Below are 15099 nucleotides of genomic sequence, written 5' to 3' on the forward strand. Positions count from 1 at the left end.
TACTACCATGTCTTATATACTTTACCACTACTTTTTTATAGTATTCAACATAACTTTGGCAAAAGTATGCCCCAGCTGAAGCCACATCAGTTGGAAAGGTAAGATGATGATGTTCTTTTAAAGAAAAAATATGATGAGATTAATCTTGTTCTTCAATGTTCTGGAGGTATCCATCTATCTCTGTTTATGATGCTTCATTTTCCCCTGGAACTATCGTCCTTGGAATGTGGCCAAGACAGAAGATTTTTCAGGCTTCTCTACTCAGTCACACCTCCCAAGCAAGCTCCGTTCTGATATACACCTATCACTTTCCTCTTCTAGAATGCTGTCTTCATCTTGCTGTAATTGCCTCTTTCGTACTTTTGTATATCATTTGCACCATCTTTTATCGTCTATCCTCTCAGTATTTCCAACCACTTCAAAGCACTTCTTTTTATTCCTTGACACAATACCCACATGTCTTTGCTTGTCTACAGTGTCTCACATGTCTTATTCACTTTACCATTACTTTTTTATAGTTTCCAACAAGCTTTGTTAAAAGCATGCCTCAGCTGAAGCCATATCATTTGAAAAGGTAAGATGATAATATTCTTTTAAGGAAAAAATATGGATGAGATTAATCTTGTTATTCAAGTTCTTAAAAGTCAGTATTGTTGGCAGGTAACAATTGGTGCAAGATGTAGGGCATTATTTTTGCCTACCCAAGCCTGACAAACCATGTACACACTTGAGGTGCACATCACCACGGACAGTGTTCACTGTCATGGGTGTGACTTCCTGTCAGAAAATAGTGATGTTTTCCAAAGGATTCATTTTGTTATGATTCTTCCACCACTTCCAAATGGATTGCTTACCCTCCTCATCTGCACTGTTAAACAGTTTGTGTAATTTTCTATTTAGCAAATGTACTTTGATCCAGGTACAAGTTTGTTGAGTATTCGTGGGAAATTATATGGGAAGGTATTGATTGAGGGGGTGAAGGCATGTACAGAGCATCAGATTGAGGGAGAGCACTGTGGTTTCAGAAGTGGTAGAAGATGTGTGGATCAGGTGTTGGCTTTGAAGAATGTATGTGAGAAATACTTAGAAAAGCAAATGGATTTGTATGTAGCATATATGGATCTGGAGAAGGCATATGGTAGAGTTGATAGAGATGCTCTGTGGAAGGTATTAAGAATATATGGTGTGGGAGGCAAGTTGTTAGAAGCAGTGAAAAGTTTTTATCGTGGATGTAAGGCATGTGTATGTGTAGGAAGAGAGGAAAGTGATTGGTTCTCAGTGAATGTAGGTTTGCGGCAGGGGTGTGTGATGTCTCCATGGTTGTTTAATTTGTTTATGGATGGGGTTGTTAGGGAGTTGAATGCAAGAGTTTTGGAGAGAGAGGCAAGTATGCAGTCTATTGTGGATGAGAGGGCTTTGGAAGTGATTCAGTTGTTGTTCGCTGATGATACAGCGGTGGTGGCTGATTTGGATGAGAAGCTGCAGAAGCTGGTGACTGAGTTTGGTAAAGTGTGTGAAAGAAGAAAGCTGAGAGTAAATGTGAATAAGAGCAAGGTCATTAGGTACAGTAGGGTTGAGGGTCAAGTCAATTGGGAGGTAAGTTTAAATGGAGAAAAACTGGAGGAAGTGAAGTGTTTTAGATATCTGGGAGTGGATTTGGCAGTGGATGGAACCATGGAAGTGGAAGTGAATCATAGGGTTAGGGAGGGGGCAAACATTCTGGGAGCGTTGAAGAATGTTTGGAAGTTGAGAACATTATCTTGGAAACCAAAAATGGGTATGTTTGAAGGAATAGTGGTTCCAACAATGTTATATGGTTGCGAGGCGTGGGCTATGGATAGAGTTGTGTGGAAGAGGGTGGATGTGCTGGAAATGAGATGTTTGAGGACAATATGTGGTGTGAGGTGGTTTGATCAAGTAATTAATGTAAGGGTAAGAGAGATGTGTGGTAATAAAAAGAGTGTGGTTGAGAGAGCAGAAGAGGGTGTTTTGAAATGGTTTGGTCTCATAGAGAGAATGAGTGAAGAAAGATTAACCAAGAGGATATATGTGTCGGAGGTGGAGGGAACAAGGAGAAGTGGGAGACCAAATTGGGGGTGGAAAGATGGAATGAAAAAGATTTTGAGTGATCGGGGCCTGAACATGCAGGAGGGTGAAAGGTGTGCCAGGAATAGAGTGAATTGGAACGATGTGGTATACTGGGGTCGACGTGCTGTCAATGGATTGAACCAGGGCATGTGAAGCATCTGGGGTAAAGCATGGAAAGTTCTGTGGGGCCTGGATGTGGAAAGGGAGCTGTGGTTTCGGTGCATTATTACATGACAGCTAGAGACTGATTGTGAATGAATGTGGCCTTTGTTGTCTTTTCCTAGCACTACCTCACACACAGGAGGGGGGAGGGGTTTGTTATTTCATGTGTGGCGGGGTGGCACTGGGAATGAATAAAGGCAGACAGTATGAATTATGTACATGTGTATATATGTATATGTCTCTGTGTGTATATATATGTATACGTTGAGATGTATAGGTACATCCACCGTGCCTTGCACCCAAAATGGTAATGCACGAGGCACCTAAGTCCACTGCTCATCCTGTTTTGCTAATTGTGTATAGGGCATATCCAAAAAAGTTAAGTACTTCAGCACTTAACTTGACATCTGCAGGAGTTCCTTGGTTTCTGTTAACTCCTTAAGTAAGTTTTCCCTGCCAAATCACTGACCAGCATGGTTCAGGTAAAGCCCATTTGTTCACTGGATAAATGAGTCAAAAACAAATTATATACATTTCAAAGGGATGGAGCCAGGAAGCCTTGACTTGTGAGAGTAAAGTTGCTGTAAATCACTGGGGTAGTGTATTATGGTGTGGGCAGCACAGGGAAACTGTCAAACAAGTTTTGAATGTCAACTGAGATAGATCTTTTTTCTTTCTTTCTTGCTTTAGCTCACCTTGAATTTATACACTACTCTCAAGTTTCGTGCAATAACAATCCAAGATTTACATGAAGACAGGTTTTTTCAATAATTTTTTTCACAGCCAGTTCCTTCAATGATTCCATTATACTCTTCTGTTACTGTAATGCTAGTTTAATTCTTTCATCAAAATAGTTTTCTTGGATTGCATTGCAAAACACACTGGATTGTTTGATATATAGATATTCTTTTGACTTTACAGGGAAAAGGAGGAGGATGTTGTGGCGCTGAACATGGCTGGCTTAACTCTGGAGATGATGGGACTGTACCAGTCAGCAGCCAGAGCTTACAAAATGGCACTATATTCTCTTAAAGAAGATCAGGTAACTCAGATAATTTCATATTTCATTGTATGCTAGATTAAAGGCCAAAACTTTTGCTTAAACATTTTCCCAACCAACACATGAAGCACCCTTACCCCAAACCAATAGTATCCTACCTCCAAAAGAACACACAAACATGCTCATGAACTATTACTCAAAAATTAGTGAGAAACTAACCACTTTACATAATCCACCATAAAACAATGGCTAGTCCACCCTTTCTTCCCAGTGACACTTACAGCTGCAACAGATTCTGATAACATTTTAAGCAACCTCACGAAATGTGCATTGTGAGAGGGAATATTAGAGAAGAGAAACTTAACACTGAAACTCTCTCATAGACAGCTTTTGAGTTTTCTTCCAGAGGTTATTATTGATTCAAATGATGGTGGAATTTCTGGTAGTAAGATTGTCAGATTGATTAAACTGTTTCTAGATAACTCATCATTCACTTTTAATGGTAAATATTTTACTCAGAGGTTTGGCATTGCTATGTGTAATCCCTTCTAGCCTGTACTTGCTAACTTGTATGTGGAACATTCAGAAACTAGTTTATTAAAAAAAGGTTCAGTTATGTTTATGGTATCATCTGTTTTTGTTCAGTCCATTCAGATTTATATGTTTGTGACAAGCTTGAATAACTTGTCTTATCCTATAAAGTTCAATGTAGAAGAAGAGAATAACAATGATATATCCTTTAAGGATTATGAGATGATTAGAAGCCGAAGTATGTTAAACTTAGAGTATACCATAAACTGTCTAACATCATGTGCTATGTTAATTTTTTGTTTTGATACATTACTGTCATGAAATCTCTCGTTACCCATTTGTAATTACCTTTTTGTACCATGAAGGGAGGGAGTTTTGCACTCATGGGGCCCAATCTCTTGAACGTTCTCTGTCATACAACTTCCTAAGTTTCTTAATGATGTGTGCACTAACCATGTCTTCAGTCATTCATTTCCTTTCCTCCACCACTTTTATACAATGAAAGCACTTCCTTACATCTTTTTTAAAAATTTTTTTGCTTGACTTGATTTTATATCATCTGGTTGTTCTGAAAATTGTCAGGGAATAGGGAAAGAATGATGTGCACTTATGTTGTCACTGAGAGCGTGGGAGGGTGTTACACTGTATGGATGAAGTGGATAAAAAATAATGTGGGTGAAAGGAAATATTGGAATTATGAAGTATGTATGGATATGTGTATATGTGCCTGTGAGTATTAAGACTGTGCAAGGTAAGGATGAAATTAAGCATTTCTGGAGATATTTGAATGCCTACATAAACGGTTTTGAGAATGAGAGAAACATGGTTGGAATGGGTGATGGGAACGTGAAAGTTGGATGTGATGAAATTGTCAAGAAAGTTGGTAAATGGGGAGTGCTTGGAGTAAATGGGAATGGAAGTTATCTTGTGGATGTCTGTGCTGAGAGGTGTTTATTCCTTGCAAACACTGTTTTTCAGCACAGGATGATCCACAGGAATACATTGATGAGAAATAACGGAAGAAAAAAGGAAAAGGATTTGTTTGTCTCTGTGGCAGTGGATGAAAGATTCAAAAAGGCCATGCTAGGTGCTAGAGTTGTGATAGGATCCTTTAGGGACTTTTACCGTTTTGCTCTTCATGTGGGGATTAGAATCAGGGAAAAGTGGAGGTATGGTATGAGGAAGAATGGAGAGGTAAAAGTATTGGCAAGCAAGAAGATAAATCAGAAAAAATTGTAGGAAGGATTATCAAAAGAGGATAACCAAAAGTTTAGATGGAAGTGGAGTGAACGTAGGGATGCAGTATTGTATGAATGAGATGTTTAGAATGTTTAGAGAAAGACTATTAAAGGTTGTAGAATTAATAGTTAGATACAAGGTCATGAATAAAAGGGGAAATGCATGGTGGACAGAAGAGATTAGAAATGCTGTAGAAGAGAAACAAAAGGTATATGGTAGATTGAAAAAGGAATGTACCAATGAAAGTTCAGCAAAGAAGGAGGTAAGAATATGTGTAACCAGAATGTTAAGAAGCTGACAGTGGAAAGCAAAGAAAGAGCAGACAGAGATTTTGGAAGAGAGTCTGCCAAAAAGTTTGAGGAAATTAAGAAATTGTAAAAGTGGAAATGTTAATGTTAGAAGTAAAGAAGGGGAGTTGCTAAATCAGAAGGAGGAAGTGAAAGGAAGATGGAAAGAGTATTTTGAAGAACTGATGAATGTGTGAGAAGGTGAAGCAGCAGTTAGTACATGCATGAGTATGGAGGATGTAGCAGAATGGGAGGTAGAAAGAGGGATAATGAGGCTGAAGGTAAGAAAAGCACTTGAAGTGGACGGTATTATGGCTGATGCACTGAGCTGTGGAGAAGAAAGTGTGATAAAGTAGATGCACCTGTGATGTAATTTAGCATGGAAACAGTAGGTCGTGCCTGAGGATTAGGTGAAAGCTATTAATGTTCCTTAATTCAGAGGAAAAGGTACTATGGATATATGTAGCAATTACAGAGGAATAAGCCTATTAATTATACGAAGGAAAGTTTATACAAGAATGTTCATTGATAGAGTGATGGATGGGACTGAATGTTGGTTAGGTGAGGAATAAGGGAGTTTTCAAAAAAGGTAGGGATGTGAGGATCAGATTTTTGTGGTGAAGATGACTGTAGAATTGTATTTAGCAAAAGGTAAGAAGTTGTATGCAGCTTTAATGGATCTGGAGAAAGTGTATTACAGAGTTGAGATTGGAATAGCTTATTGGATGTGTTAAGGATATGTGGATATCTATTGGATGTTGTGAAAGCCTTTCATATATCAATAAATGTGATGTGACTATTCTTGTTCAATTTGTTTATAGATGGGGTGGTGAGGGAGATGAATGCAAGTCTTGTGGAGAGGGCCAGGGATGTGAGTCAGTTGTTTGCAGATGATGCAACACTGGTGCTAGATTCAAGTGAGAAATTTCAAAAGTTGGTGACTGAATTTGGAGGAGTGTGTGATTGGAGAAAGTTGAGTGAATGTGAATAAAAGCAAGGTTATTAAGTTCAGCAGGATTGATGGACATGTTACTTTGGATGTGAGGTTGAATGGAGAAAACTTAGAAGAATTGAAATGTTTGAATATCTGAGAGTGGACATGGCAGCGAATGGAACCATGAAAGTGGAAGTTAGTAATATGGTGGGGGAGGGGGCGAAGGTTCAGTTGAGCACTGAAGAATGTGTGGAAAGAGAGAATGTTATCTGGGAAGGCAAAATTGGGTATGTTTGAAGAAATAGTAGTCCCTACAATACTGTATGGATGCAAAGCATGGGCTATAGATAAGACTGTGCAGAGGAGGGTGGATCTGTTGAAAATAAAATGATTTTGGAGAGTATGTGGTGTAAGGTGGTTTCATCGATTAAGTAATGAAAGGGTAAAAGAGAATTGTGATTCTAAAATGAGTGTGGTTAAGAAAGCTGAAGAGGATGTACTGAAATGGTTTGGATATACAGAGAGAATGAGGGAGGAAAGGTTGACATAGAGGACACATGTTTCAGAAGTGAAGGGAACAAGGTGAATCAGGAGACCAAATTGGATGTGGAAGGATGGAGTGATTTTTTTTGATAAATCAGGGCCTGAAGATGCAGGAGGATGAAAGGTATGCATGGGATAGAGTGCATTGGAATGATGTGATATACAGGGGTTGATGTGCTGTCAGTGGTCTGAACCAGGGCATATGAAGCATCCAGGGAAAACAATGGAAAGGTTTATGGGGCCTGGTTGTGGATCGAGCTGTGGTTTCAGTGACTTGGGTCACTGACATTGAGGAGGTAGTTTTCATTGTTTTTAATAAACAACCATATACTTGATATTATGGCATTCATTGCTATAGTTCATATCTAGGTACCAGAGCAATAGCAGTGTATAGGTTTGTGAATAACAGTTAAAGTTTTCGATCAAATTCCTAAATTTGGTTCTGTAGCTGTCACACTGTTAATATAGTATCATATCTTTTGTGTCTCACATGAATAGACTGATGGTTATTGATTCATCATAGTAGATTGATTAATTGAATTGATTATATTTTATGAATTGCTCTTAAAAGAAATTTTTCAATTCCCAAAGCCTGAAAAATTGGAGATTCTAGATGGGGTCCGCTGCAACCTTGGTAGAACGTATACTGCCCAAGGAAAGGTTGAGGAGGCTATGTTGCAGTATAAGTCCATCAAAAATCCAGATTACTTTACTCAGTGTGGTCTTGCTCTTGCAAGTTTGAAAGGTAGGTGTTATTTATAATGTACTTTTCTTATATTCTGTATTTTCACTTATTTTCTAATGTGTTTCTTGATTTTTGTTGATTTTAAAGAGCTCTTTACTTTCTTTATGATAGTAGCTTGAAAGTTATAATCTTAATAACCTTATTTTTTTCTTTACTTGATTGCCATTTCCTGCATTAGCAAGGTAGCACCAGGAAACAGATGAGGAAAGACACATCTGCTCACATACACATATTCATATATGCATGTACACGTGTATATATGTGAAATGTCTGGGGTAAACCATGGAAAGGTCTATAGGGCCTGGATGTTGATAGGGAGCTGTGGTTTTGGTGCATTACGCATGACAGCTAGAGACATAGTATGAATGAATGTGGCCTGTTTTGTCTGTTTTCCTGGTGCTACCTTGCTGATGCAAGGGGTAGTGATGCTATTTCCTGATGGACAGGGTGGCGCCGGGAATCGATGAAGGTAAGTGAGTATGAATATTTACATTAGTATATATGTATATGTATGTATATTTATGTACATATGTATATGGAACCATGGAAGCGGAAGTGGATCATAGGGTGGGGGAGGGGGCGAAAATTCTGGGAGCCTTGAAGAATGTGTGGAAGTCGAGAACGTTATCTCGGAGAGCAAAAATGGGTATGTTTGAAGGAATAGTGGTTCCAACAATGTTGTATGGTTGCGAGGCGTGGACTATGGATAGAGTTGTGCGCAGGAGGATGGATGTGCTGGAAATGAGATGTTTGAGGACAATGTGTGGTGTGAGGTGGTTTGATCGAGTAAGTAACGTAAGGGTAAGAGAGATGTGTGGAAATAAAAAGAGCGTGGTTGAGAGAGCAGAGGAGGGTGTTTTGAAATGGTTTGGTCACATGGAGAGAATGAGTGAGGAAAGATTGACCAAGAGGATATATGTGTCAGAGGTGGAGGGAACGAGGAGAAGAGGGAGACCAAATTGGAGGTGGAAAGATGGAGTGAAAAAGATTTTGTGTGATCGGGGCCTGAATATGCAGGAGGGTGAAAGGAGGGCAAGGAATAGAGTGAGTTGGAGCGATGTGGTATACCGGGGTTGACGTGCTGTCAGTGGATTGAATCAGGGCATGTGAAGCGTCTGGGGTAAACCATGGAAAGCTGTGTAGGTATGTATATTTGCGTGTGTGGACGTATGTATATACATGTGTATGGGGGTGGTTTGGGCCATTTCTTTCGTCTGTTTCCTTGCGCTACCTCGCAAACGCGGGAGACAGCGACAAAGCAAAAAAAAAAAAAAAAAAAAAAAAAATGTATATGTTGATATGTATATGTATGTATATGTACATATGTGGGCATGTATGTATACATGTGTGTATATGAGTGGATGGGTCTTTCTTTGTCTGTTTCTTGGCACTACCTTACTGGTGTGGGAAATGGCGATCAAGTATAGAAAAAAGAAAATGATATTTTTTTGTGCATGGAGAAAACAAAGCAGTGATCCTCTCTGATTTGGGTGAGAAACTGCAGAAGTTGGTAACTGAGTTTGGTAAAGTGTGTGAAAGAAAAAAGCTGAGTAAATGTGAATAAGAGCAAGGTTATTAGGTACAGTAGGGTTGAGGGACAAGTCAGTTGGGAGATAAGTTTGAATGGAGAAAAACTGGTGGAAGTGAAGTGTTTTAGATATCTGGGAGTGGATTTGGCAGTGGATGGAACCATGGAAGTGGAAGTTAGTCACAGGGTGGGGGAGGGGGCAAAGGTTCTGGGAGTGTTGAAGAATGTGTGGAAGTTGAGAACATTATCTCAGAAAGCAAAAATGGGTATGTTTGAAGGAATAATGGTTCCAACAATGTTATGTGGTTGTGAGGCCTGGGCTATAGATAGGGTTTTGTGGAGGAGGGTGGATGTGTTGGAAATGAGATGTTTGAGGACAATATGTGGTGTGAGGTGGTTTGATCGAGTAAGTAATGAAAGGGTAAGGGAGATGTGTGGTAATATAAAGAGTGTGGTTGAGAGAGCAGAAGAGGGTGTATTGAAATGGTTTGGTCATGTGGAGAGAATGAGTAAGGAAAGATTGACAAAGAGGATATATGTGTCAGAGGTGGAGGGAACAAGAAGTGGGAGACCAAATTGGAGGTGGAAGGATGGAGTGAAAAAGATTTTGAGCGATCAGGGGCTGAACATGCAGGAGGGTGAAAGGTGTGCAAGGAGTAGAGTGAATTGGAATGATGTGGTATACCGGGGTCGACGTGCTGTCAATGGATTGAACCAGGGCATGTGAAGTGTCTGGGGTTAACTATTGAAAGTTTTGTGGGGCCTGGATGTGGAAAGGGAGATGTGAACTCATAGTAATATCTTGATCATGCACAAAATTTTGATCCTTTCCAATATGTATATGTCTGTCTATCTATATATATGTACACATTGAGATGTATAGGTATGTATATGTGCTTGTGTGGACGTGTATGTATATACATGTGTATGTTGGTGGGTTGGGCCATTCTTTCGTCTGTTTCCTTGTAAATATCTTCATCCATACACTGTACTGAAGTTTTGTCATAAATGTACTTATCTCTTTGTATGATATGGGAGGAAGTTGTACAGTTGCAGGTTCCATCTCTTTAACTTTCTTTGTTTACATGCAATATTTTAACATTCTTCCACTGTCGGCATTCACAGTTTCTTCACTTACCACATTTCATTCATCAATTGCAATACCATGAAATTAGTGTTGTGGCCACTAGGCTTCTTTTGTAAAGTCCATTGGACCTTTTCTATTATTTTTTTGTGCTTATTTAAGCATAGCAATCAAACTTGAGAAAAATGTTCTATTTTCGGTTTAGTATATTCTGTGAATAGTTTGCTGAACATTTTACAGTTCATTTACTTAAATGTGATTTTGATAATATCAGCAGACAAATGCAATTTTGATATTTGTCAGCATACAGTTTGTATTATTTACAGTTTTCCAGGGGTGATATTCTTGTGACAGGTTTGTTATAATGCAGTTTATTACCTTTATTATATTATTGAGCTTTTTAAGTATGTCCCATCCTCATTTCTTTACATTTACCCAAAGTGAATATGTACAATTGTATGCCTAAAGGATACAGTCTTTTCACATTTTTACACATGAAAGATGGATGTAGAATAGATGGCCAAGTATGAAGAGCAGGAAGCTAAGATGCATATATTTCATTGCATATGTCTGCATTTAAAAGATTAAATGGATATTTACAAAGATCTTTCATGGAATTTCTTGCATTATCAAAAATATTATTATATATTAAGGTACTTTTTTCATGAATGCTTATATTTGTTATTATTCTTATTTTTTCCAATGATCACTGACTTATTTTCTTCTGTTTTAGCGGGAAAGTTTGAGGATGCTTACAACAGCTATACTGCTGCCCTTCACTGGTTGGCTCCTGATGATACCCAGAAATCACACATACTTGTTGCTTTGGCATCCTTACAGTACAAGTTCCAGAACCAAGCTGAAGCTAAAAAGTTGCTGTTCCAAGGGTATGGTATATGCTTGTGTTGCTTTAACCTGTCCTACATTGGTGTCGGTGACTTCCAAGTAGGTCTGAGAAGTTATATCAAGTTCTGAAGAGAAATTAGCTTTTATGCCAAAATTAGGTTATGTTTTATTATAATGATTATCTGAGATATGATGAATGTAGCAGCTAAATTTGTTAAGAGCTTGTCAGTATATGTAAGGTTTTTAAACTTTTTTTACTTAGTGATGATTATGAAGTGATTTAAAGACTAAAGAGAATGGATACATTCATGTTTATATTAGTATATACTTTCTTTTCTTTCTTTTAAACTATTCGCCATTTCCCGCGTTAGCGAGGTAGCATTAGGAACAGAGTAATTATTTCCAAGCCTTGACTACTGGTACCCACATTACTCGTTAGTAGAGACTTTTTGAAGATCTGCTGGGTGTCCAGGCTACATAGAGTGAGGGAGAGGTAAGGGTTATTCTGGATTATGGAGTATTTGTCCACTGTGCAGCGTATCTTTCAGAAAGCTGAATGCTAATTGGTTGACTCTTTTAACACTTCTGTCGATAGAGGTTAAGTTCCAGGTGACATGCATTCCAGCGCAGGCCTTCCATACTGGTGGCCTGGGTGGTTCATCCAGACATTTTCTTTCACCTTTTCCCAATATCCCCATTGTTTTTGTTGGTATATCAGTCCTTTTGGGTTTATGAATTTGGTAAGACATTTTTGAAGTTGCATTACGTATGACAGCTAGAGAATGGATGTGAGTGGATGAGGCCTTTCTTCAATTGTTCCTGACATTACCTTGCTAAGGCAAGGTAATGTAAGACATTTTTGAAGGTGCAATACATATGACAGCTAGAGAATGGATGCGAGTGGATGAGGCCTTTCTTCATCTGTTCCTGACATTATTTTGCTGAGGGAGAAGATGGCATTTATGTTTGAAAAAAACCTGAAGGAAACTGTGTATAATTCAGCGTAGTGTAGAAAAAAAGGGAGATATGTTTTTATGCATAGAAGATAATAAATGGAAAGCATGAGTCAAAAATTCATAAATTTTGTAACTGAGCAATGATTATGCATTTATGTTCTGGATGTTTTCTGTTATTTGTTTATGAATTAGTCGAGACATTTTTGAAGGGAACTATGTGAAGATCAATGTAGAAAAAAAAGTTAAATATTTTGGTAAGTTAAAGATTATACTGTACTGCAAATGGTTTGTGCTTGGGCCAAGCAAATGTTAACACTGTAATTACACATTTATATTTGATTTTATCCTACTTTCTTAGGTTATCTGTAAAATTGCATTGTTAATTACAGGTATGGAATGGAAAATAGTTAACTCTTAAATAGCTCTTGTCATCATTGGACAATCTTATAGAGGTGGGTTTCCATCTTCATATGATGATTTAAACTTTCTTGCTCATGTTTAAACATCCAGTTGAATTATTGGGTCACTGTTAACCTATGGAGGTCTCTTCAATTATCAGGAAAACATGGGGAAAAAAATTGCTCTGTTCAGTACACATACAATCACATGCAGTTGTTGACTTGCAGGTCATGCAGTCACAATGACCATGCAGAAAATACTTAGATTATTGGATGCACCAAGTGAAGAGGAGGAGCTTTATGATGTTTCAGTTAGTGAAGAAAATGAAAAATGATAGAAATATGACTTATATAAAGTGATATTAGTGGGATTACTTAAGGAATAGGAGGCCAGCACTGGAGGCCACACTAACCACCCTCATCTTGGCATTTTTTGTTCATGTGAAGATTACATAATGACTGTGCCAGATTTTCTGATTAAATAATCCTGGGGTGATATAGGACTTGGTAGTAGATGATATGTAAAGAGCTTGAGTATTTCAGAAGAAGTATCATGTCTGATATCCTTCTTACACATGCCAGCCAGTCTCCCTTTGTAATGTGATATTCATAAATAGTTGCATTATTTACAACTAGTCCTGTGCCTATGTATAAAATATGAGTATAGTGTGACACCAGTCATTTTTTAGATTGTACAATGCAGGGATTTAAATTAGTCATATTGCTCACTACCAACAGTAGAACTGTGAAAACAAGTTCAATAGGAAATAAACAAATTTCCTCTATCCCTGCTTGTTGTGAGTTGTGAGATTCGTCATCCACACCCCCACTCTGTCCCTCCCTCAACAGAAGTGCAGTCTAACACAAAGATACTGAAGTCTGGTCTTCCTTTCACAGGGGTTAAGGTGAAACATTATATTGTAGCCCTTGACTTCTCCAAAGCATTTGATGGTGTGACATAAGTCTGTTTTCTAAAACTCCTTTCCCTTGGTTTCACTTTTGTCTGTTCTCATATGCATAGTTTCTTCTCTGGCTGTTCCACTGCTTTAGTCATTATAACAGTGACTTTCCCTCCTATCCTTTCATCTATGGTGTTATTCAGGGTTCTGTCCTCTCGTCTACTCTCTATTATTCTCTTATTAGATGATCTCCACTCTTCTAACCCTGCTTACTCTTATGTGATGATTTGGCTTTACATATTTCAGCTTACTTTTTCTCCCCTCCTTTCTTCAATATTAGTCCACTTTTTTGTACTTACCATAATTCTTTCTTCTTCACCTGCAAACATACAGTCTCTCCTTGTCACAGCACTTGACAATACTCAACTCGCATACCTCATTCTTAGTAACTAAATTTTCCTGCGGTGAGTGCTATGTGCTAGCTCTGCCTTTTGGCAAAATGGTATGTGCAATAGATAGAAGTAGTTGTTAGGAACATTAGACAAGAGCATTTAATAGGTAGAAACATTAGGTAGGAGTAGGTAGGAACATTAACTGGGAGGATTGGGTAGAAGTAGTAGGTTGGAATATTTGTCAGGAACATTAGATAGACACATTTGGTAGATGTAGTTTGTAGGAACATTAGGTAGTGATCTCTGAAAACACTGCACTAGAGATGCCCTCTGCTAGTGGCATGTTAAGGGTGAGACACCTGCTTGAGGAAATTCCCAGAGGGAATGGGTGTCGGAGATACAGAGAGGTGAGGGCATCATATTTCTACTCTCAGATCAGACCTGTGCAGAATCTTGGAATCAGGAAGAATGAATGTTTGTTAAAGTTAATAGTGCTAAAATGCAATTTCTCCCTATTTCTTTACTTAAGAATTATTCATTCCCATCTATTCTGTTTCAAAATGCCAAAATTCAGTTCTTTGACATATAAACATGTTGGGAATACCCTATTCTCTACTCTATCCAGGAAACCTCACATGAATAACATCACTAAGTCTTCCCAAAGCTGAGAGATTTGTATAAGTGCTATAATTATTTTTATTGTGAGCAGGTATTCCATATCTATTTGCCTGGGTATGGAATATTGCTGTCACGTTGGGGTTGGCTCATCCTCTACCTCCTAATTAACTCGGGTGGAATCAGAAGCTTTTCTATTCATTAATTCTCTGGCATCATCTTTCTTCAACTTTTTCTTTCCATATTCTACAGTGTTGTTCTTTATCTATTCTGTAGTTATTATTTTAGCCATTGCTCTCATCAGCTGTTTTCATGTGACCCCACCCCTAGGGTTCAGACCCATGGCATTCATTTGGCTGCTGATTCCCAGAGTTTCTGTGTGGAGACCAGTCATTTAATGATTGGCTTTTATGATGTTTGTAGCTGTTATGGTGTTTTCTTCTTTCTCTTGAACAACTGAGCTATTGAATTGTCTTCTTTCTTTTGTCTTTCCCTCTTCATATAACCTTTCTGCCTTTAAGAATCAGTCTGCAACCACCTTTGTAGTCCTGATTTATTTTTTTCTTTTACTTTTATTTATCATCTGAAGAGGCCTTGATTAGTGCATTTTTTGCCTATGTCATATCAGTCCGTATGAAAAATGAAAAAGTCTTGCCCCTTATATTCCCGTGGAATATATCTCATGTTCACAGAAAGGGGGGAAAAATCTTGGAGGGAAAATGTTTTTCACTTTTCAATACCTACATATATGAAGCCATGATTAGCTGGTTGATGGCACAGTATTTTTGTAGGTAAATGTAGATAATCATGTGGTTTTGTGGAACAGCTTCTTAAATTGGACAGGAGAGTCAG

At 38.2% G+C, this 15099-nt stretch overlaps 1 protein-coding gene across 2 annotated transcripts in view; it reads left to right on the forward strand.

The window, feature by feature from the left end:
- Positions 1-15099, forward strand: part of LOC139761310 (tetratricopeptide repeat protein 37) — a 64603-nt gene that overhangs the window by 37093 nt on the left and 12411 nt on the right. For both annotated transcript variants that reach the window (XM_071685363.1, XM_071685362.1), the window contains exons 18-20: positions 3172-3292; positions 7376-7529; positions 10875-11028. In XM_071685363.1, coding sequence (XP_071541464.1) covers positions 3172-3292; positions 7376-7529; positions 10875-11028 — 429 coding nt within the window. The remainder of the gene's footprint in view (positions 1-3171; positions 3293-7375; positions 7530-10874; positions 11029-15099) is intronic.

This window comes from Panulirus ornatus, chromosome 40 (genome assembly GCF_036320965.1).
Source record: "Panulirus ornatus isolate Po-2019 chromosome 40, ASM3632096v1, whole genome shotgun sequence".
Classification (NCBI taxonomy): domain Eukaryota; kingdom Metazoa; phylum Arthropoda; class Malacostraca; order Decapoda; family Palinuridae; genus Panulirus; species Panulirus ornatus.